A 7,742-nucleotide genomic window follows, 5' to 3' on the forward strand; every position below is an offset into this window, starting at 1 on the left:
TCGCTAGAGCTTGCACACTTTGTTAGCACCCTTTGGATCGACAAAACCCTCTGGTTGCATCATATACAACTCTTCTTCCAGCAATCCATTCAGGAATGCAGTTTTTATTGAAGTTAACCATCAACACTTGATGCTCTTTCTTGATTTCTACCTTCGCCGATTTCAGCATCGCGAAGAGCTCGGGAATGGTTTTCGTCATCCCTTGCATATTATAGTTCATCAAATTACAAATGAACTCCCACTTAAATTAACATCCCTCAAGTTATTTAAGTGATACATGATCCAAATCAACTAACCCATGTCCGATCATCACGTGAGACGGAGTAGTCATCAAGGGTGAACATCTCTATGTTGATCATATCTACTATATGACTCACGTTCGACCTTTCAGTCTCCAGTGTTCTGAGACCATGTCTGTACACGCTAGGCTCATCAAGTTTAACCCAAGTATTCTGCGTGTGCAAAACTGGCTTACACCCGTTGTATGTGAACATAGAGTCTATCACACCTAATTATCACGTGGTGCTTCGAAACGATGAACTTTGGAAACGGTGCATACTCAGGGAGAACACTTTTATCTTGAAATTAAGTGAAGGGATCATCTTGTAATGCTACTATCGTTCTAAGCAAGATAAGATGCATAAAGGATAAACATCACATGCAATCAAAATATGTGACATGATATGGCCATCATCATCTTGTGCTTTTGATCTCCATCCCCAAAGCATCGTCATGATGTCCGTCGTCACCGACTCGACACCTTGATCTCCATCGTTGCATCGGGGTCATCTCGCCAACTATTTCTTCTACAACTATTGCTAACGCATAGCAATAAAGTAAAGCAATTACATGGCGTTTGCACTTCATACAATAAAGAGACAACCCTAAGGCTCCTGCCAGTTGTCGATATTACAAAACATGATTATCTCATACATCAACATATATCACATCATGTCTTGATCATATCACATCACAACATGCCCTGCAAAAACAAGTTAGACGTCCTCTACTTTGTTGTTGCAAGTTTTACGTGGCTTCTATGGGCTTCTAGCAAGAACCGTTCTTACCTACGCAAAAACCACAACGGTGATTCATCAAGTTTGTTGTTTTAACCTTCTTCAAGGACCGGCCGTAGTCAAATTTCATTCAACTAAAGTAGGAGAACAGACACCCGCCAACCATGTTTATGCAAAACTAGTTGCATGTCTGTCGGTGGAACCTATCTCATGTACGTGGACATGTAAGGTTGGTCCGGCCGTTTCATCCCACAATACCGCCGAATCAAAATAAGATGTTGGTGGTAAGCAGTATGATTATCACCGACCACAACACTTTGTGTTCTACTCGTGCATATCATCTACACATAGACCTGGCTCGGACGCCACTGTTGGGAAACGTTTCATGGAAAACAAAAAAATTCTACGCACATCCAAGATCTATCCATGGAGAAGCATAGCAACGAGGGGGAGAGAGTGTCTACGTACCCTCGTAGACTGTAAGCGGAAGCGTTTAGTAACGCGGTTGATGTAGTCAAACGTCTTCACGATCCAACCGATAGCATCATTCAACTCGGTGACATCCATGCCTTCTTGATCCAGCAGACAACGAAGTAGTGGATGGGTTCCGGTAGCATGACGGCGTGTGACGGTGACGGTGATGCTATCTCTGCAGGGCTTCACCTAAGAACTACGAAAATATGACCGAGGGTGTAAACGATGGAGGGGGACGCCACACACGGGTAAACAATTGTTGTGGTTATGTGTGGAGCCCCCTCCCACATATATACATGTGGGGGAGAGGGGAGAGGCCAAGGGGCGCCCCAAGTAGGGCCGAATCCTACTTGGGGTCTTCCCCAAGGCATGCCCCCTTCCTTATTTGAGTGCGGGTGGAAGGCAGGAGGAGGAGCCCCCCTCTTTACATTCTCTCACGAGGAGGGAAAGGAAGGAGGGGCCACCCCTCCTCTTTTCTTACCCTAGGGCCGGCCTGCCAAGGAGAGGGGCGTGCCAGCCCCCTAGTGGGCTGGTCTATCCCCTCCTTTGGCCCATTAGGCACATACACTTACCAGGGGTGTCCGAAACCCCTTCCGGCGACCCGATGACTACACGGTGCACTTCAAAACTCTTCCAGTGTTAGAATACCATCGTCCTATATATCAATAAACATTTCGAGACTCATCGTCATGTTCGTGATCTCATTCGGGACTCCGAACAACATTCAGTCACCCAATCATATAACTCATATAACACTATATCGTCAACGAACGTTATGCGTGCGGACCCTGCGGGTTCGAGAACTATGTAGACATGACCGAGACACCTCTCCGGTCAATAACCAATAGCGGAACCTGGATGTCCATATTGGCTCCTACATATTCTACGAAGGTCTTTATCGGTCAAACCTCATGATAACATACTAATTCCCTTTGTCTGTCGGTATGTTACTTTCTCGAGATTCGATCGTCGGTATCTTCATACCTAGTGCAATCTCATTACCGGCAAGTCTCTTTACTCATTCCGCAATACACCATCTTGCAACTAACTCCTTAGTCACTTTGCTTGCAAGGCTTCTTATGATCTGTATTACCGAGAGGGCCCAGAGATATCTCTCTGATACTCGGAGTGACAAATCCCGATCTCGATCTATGCCAACTCAACAAACACCTTCAGAGATACCTGTAGAGCATCTTTATGATCACCCAGTTACGTTGTGACATTTGATAGCACACACAGTATTCCTCTGGTATCCGGGAGTTGCATAATCTCATAGTCGAAGGAATATGTATCTGTCATCAAGAAAGCAATAACAATAAACTGAACGATCAATATGCTAAGCTAACGGATGAGTCTTGTCCATCACATAATTTTCGTAATGATGTGATCCTGTTATCAAATGACAACACATGTCTATGGTTAGGAAACCTTAACCTTTGATCAACGAGCTAGTCTAGTAGAGGCTTACTAGGGACGCAATATTTGTTTATGTATTCACACATGTATTTAAGTTTCCGACCAATACAATTCTAGTATGAATAATAAATCTTCATCATGAATAAGGAAATATAAAATAACAACTTTATTATTGCCTCTAGGGCATATTCCTTCAGATAAGGCGGTGGGCGGTGGGCCGTTCGCTGACATGCGAGGCCCATAAGGTAAAAAACATCCAATCGCTCCTAGACTGCGATTTCCTGGGAGCTTAGTAACTATAACGATTTAATACAGTTAATATACAAAGGATATATACATAGTAAAGTTAGAGAGGATATATACACATTCCTAACTCAATCCAGTGCCAACTATTTTGAAATAGAGATAGATAGCATTTCTGCACTCTAGCTACAAAGACAGAGCATTTTTGCACTTTGCTTAATGCAAACAGAGACCAACACTTAGCATAATTGAATCACTAACTTTCTGCAAACTTCAAACCACTACACAATAACTAGATCCATCTAGCATAACTGAATCCACTAAGCATACATGATAACCAGAAAGCATAAATGAATCACTGACTTCATATATCAAGTACAAAACCACTCTCTGCAAATAAGAACACTCACTTCAGATAACAATGAGCTACTGATTTACTACATTACTCACCTGAACAGGGCATCCATAGAACCTCCTCCTAGTGTTAGCACCTTCAAAAGCAACACACTTCCTAGGCATCATCTGGTGCAGAGTGCACTTGGAAACTTCCTCCATGGGAGCACCACACCAGAGTGGCTCAGGGATGGTGTCAGGTGTGTCGTACATGCAGTACAAGGTAGATCAGACAACCGATGCATCCAATAATTGCAGATCCATCAAGCAGTAGCTAAACCAAACCATTAACCAAAGGAATCCATCCATACACACGTCCATATCATCAGCCCTAATTCCCAAATCGGTTGAACCCTAACCCTAACCCTAAATAATGGTAGAGGGAGGAGGGTGAGACTTACAAAGTACTCCATGTCCATCAGGTTGCCCCCCATGTTGTCGTCGTCGGAGCTCTCATTGCTCTCATCTCCATCATTCCAACAAGGCATCCTTGCCGGCGACGAGGAAGGGAGGTGGTCAGCGACGATGGCGAGCTCTCAGGAAGGGGAGAACAGAGCAAGGGGGGAGAGGGGGAGTGGGTGAGGGAGAATGAGCGAGAGTGGGGGTGGGTGACTAAGCACCTGGTCGGGACGACACACTCTAACGGTCGTCATCACGCGCAGCGCCGGCCTCTGGCTGACAGAACCCTGACAGGCGGGCCCCACGTGTCATAACCACGCTTAAACGGTAACGATTCGGCTACTAGATTTTTTTGGAACAACACACCACTTTTCTGGTAGTTTTTCAAAAACAAATCAAAAAAGCGATAGTTTTTTGCAACGATAGCCCATAATTTGGTAATTTTTTGATACTCAATTGTCCCGAGTGGCATTTTGGGCATAAATACTTTGTCCAATGGGGGTGCTCGTTTTCTTTCGAGGGGCTGGCGAGAATCGTCAACCTTCGACGATTCTAAAATGCACTTCGATTCTGTGTCGATACTAGGCGAGACCTAGGTAAGAAATGAGTATTTTTACAATTATGATTTTCCATACCGTAATTCCTCATAATCAAGTAAAAAAACTGGCCCTCACCCAGACGCCGACACACTAGCCTGCGGCCCCCCTCTCTCTCATCAACAGCTGCCACCTCTCTCTCTCTCTGTGGTGTCTACTAAGGGCATCTCCAACAGGTTGTATGTTAGTCTTGTTGGTAAAATGTCTATGTCATCAACCAACAAGCTATCATACAACGACTTCAATGGGTTGTATGTAAGATATCCAATAGATGGTGAGAAAATAAATGTGATTGCTCTCTATTTCACCTTGGAGCTTGTGCAAAGGTTGTTGGTTAATCTACATACAACTTTGCTCTCTCTCCACATTTAATACATGTCACATTATCACTATGTCCTAGGTGGCAATTTTACCAACACCTATCTTACAACTATTGGAAATGCGCTAACTCATCTACAGCTGCCATCCATGATGGCATTATCTTTTACTCTTCCCCATACAGCAACTTTTATATAAACGCACACTCCCTCTTATCTCTCTCCCCCACCCCATTCCCACCTCACCCTGTTCGTGCTGCCTTCACTGCTCGCCCGCTCTGCACTCGCTCAGGTCAGTCTCAGTAACCCGTCTAATCCAACGCCGTGACGCAAATGCTCAAATATCCTCACGCTTTTTCGGGTCTCCATGTGTTTGCAATCTGAACTTAGAGGCGCTCGATTTTCGAAAAATTAACTTACAGGCGCATGCATTGCTGCATTTGGATCTGTTCTCCCAGTTCTTGGCCCAAGGAAGAACAGATCTTCGCGTTGTGTACTTTCGTGGCTCTTATTTTCAGCCGAAGCAACGAAATGCATTGTAATTTTTGGCCCTTGCTCTCAGATTCAGGAATGAGCAATTTGTTGGGTTTCTCTGTTCTTGCCTTTGTTTTAGCTTTGGAGCAATTTGTTCCATCCATGATGCTGAGATCTGGAGGACGTCAGAGGACTGTTCAGTTCATGCGCAGCAGTTTTTGCCACCTTTTTATTTTATTTTGGTAGGCAGCACATGTTCTGTAATGCCGGTCAATTCTGCTAGATCGGGTCTGGAATGTTTTTTCCCCCTCGTCATTTATATCTGTCCCTTTGGTGATAGGGAAAGGCCCAGTAAATTAGCTCTTGATGAAAGATCTAATTGAACCACAAATCCTTTCAGATCGAGAGGCTGCATGCTTCTTGAAATCTCACTAGTTCATAGTGCTGTGAAACGCCTTGCAATTCTCGGAAATCGTGCAGAAATCGGAAGAACTGCGAGTTACTATTCCTGCATAAACCAGGAACCACAATTTATCTCCTGTTGTTGGCCAGTAAATTAAGTAATTACCGCGTTTTTGTGGGTGTAGAATTTGTACACTAGGTAATTCAGGTTCTTATGGATGAAAAAAGCTAAAAAAAACAGTGCTTAATTCTTGGTTGTTCTTTTGTGACCTCAGGGATTTTGGCAAAAGCAGGGGACCTTCAGGATGAAGCTCAGAGCAGCCATTTTGCCCGTGTTCATGCTCGCCATTGCTGTGCTCTCCTCCCCAGCATTGGCGCAGAAGACGAAGAGCCCCCCTGCTCCGCCGGCGGCCGTCCTCCCGCCGTCCCCAGCGCCGGCGCCGGCGCCGCGCCACGTGGACCTCGCGGACCTCCTGAGCGTGGCCGGCCCGTTCCACACCTTCCTGGACTACCTCCAGAAGACCAACGTCCTGGAGACGTTCCAGAGCAAGGCGAACGACACCAAGGAGGGGATCACCATGTTCGTGCCCAAGGACTCGGCGTTCGCGGCGCTGAGGACAACGACGTTCGCCAACCTCACCAGCGACCAGCTCAAGTCGCTGATGCTGTACCACGCGCTGCCCAAGTACTACTCGCTGGCGGAGTTCAACAAGCTGAGCAGCCTCAACCCGGTGGCCACCTTCGCGGGGTCGCAGTACACGCTCAACCTCACCGACAACATGGGCAGCATCCGGATCAAGTCCATGTGGTCCAACCCCAAGATCAGCAGCAGCGTCTACTCCACCCGTCCGGTCGCCGTCTACGAGGTCGACAAGGTGCTGCTGCCGATGCAGATCTTCAAGAGCGACCCGCCGCTGGCCCCTGCCCCCGCCCCCGCCCCCGCCGACGCCAAGACCTCTGATGACGCGCCTAGCCCGGCGTCGGGGAAGTCAGCGAGCGCGAAGGCCAAGGCGGGGTCCAAGAGCGCGTCGCACCGCGCTGGCGTCGGTGTGGCCAGTTACCTGGCGGTGGCTGTCTCCGGTGGCGTGATGATGCTTTTGTGAGCGAGAGACTAATGAGAGAGGTAGTGGCGGGGTTCATCCGTGCTGCTTAATTTTTACTACATGGATTGTTGCTGAGTTCATTCTTTGGACATAGTAGGCGTTGGTTGTGCTAGGATTTGCATCATATATGCTTCTGTGGTTGGTCCTTGTTGATACTACTTGATATACTACTATTTTATTTGTGCATGTATGCAGAGAGTATTCCAGTACTCATGGCTCTAGAGCCAGTGGCTGATTCTTGTCATGCACATTTTTTCTTCGAAAAAGAGATTACCCGGAAAATACACAGGAGCTCCACCCTCCTATATGAATATCAAATTCAAAAATGCCAGAAAAATTCAAAAAAATCTGGAATCTTGGGATATCAATCTGGGTGTCCAATCTACTCCTATGTGAAGTTTCGTGAAAAAATACCAAAAAAAAGTATCCGAGACGAAGAAAATATGGTCCGACCTATGATCCACCCAAACAGTTGTACTGTTTGGTACATAGGATTTTTTTGTGAGTACCATGAATGTCATTTCTTCGTGGAACTTCGCACGGGAGTAGATTGGACACCCAGATTTTTTTTTTATTTTCTTCGTATTTTTTCGAATTTAATGTTCGTATAGGTGGGTGAAGCAAGGAGCCAAAAATCAGCGTCCATATTACCCCCTCTATATCAAGTGATGCACATAGCCACAGCCATTACTTCTCATGTACATGATCTTAAAGAAGAAAATGACATGCCATATGAACTAATCCCTCGTTTTCAAAATATAAGGAGTAAACATTTATTTTCAAAGTCAATTTTTGTATGTTTGATCAAGTTTATCGCAAAATATATCAAAATCTAGACAACTAAATAAATAAAATATGAAAATATATTTGAGTGCGGCTAATCTGCACCCCCGCTTCGAAAAAAATTCA

At 45.6% G+C, this 7,742-nt stretch overlaps 1 protein-coding gene across 1 annotated transcript; it reads left to right on the forward strand.

The window, feature by feature from the left end:
* The first annotated feature begins 4,992 nt into the window (after positions 1 to 4,992).
* On the forward strand, positions 4,993 to 7,019 carry LOC123160795 (fasciclin-like arabinogalactan protein 7). Its single transcript, XM_044578629.1, has 2 exons — positions 4,993 to 5,146; positions 6,006 to 7,019. Exon 2 carries the CDS (start codon positions 6,036 to 6,038, stop codon positions 6,831 to 6,833), a length of 798 nt encoding a protein of 265 aa, XP_044434564.1. The 5' UTR covers positions 4,993 to 5,146; positions 6,006 to 6,035; the 3' UTR covers positions 6,834 to 7,019.
* The last annotated feature ends 723 nt before the right edge of the window (positions 7,020 to 7,742 follow it).

The sequence above is a fragment of the Triticum aestivum genome, chromosome 7B, assembly GCF_018294505.1.
Source record: "Triticum aestivum cultivar Chinese Spring chromosome 7B, IWGSC CS RefSeq v2.1, whole genome shotgun sequence".
NCBI classification, from domain to species: Eukaryota; Viridiplantae; Streptophyta; class Magnoliopsida; order Poales; family Poaceae; genus Triticum; species Triticum aestivum.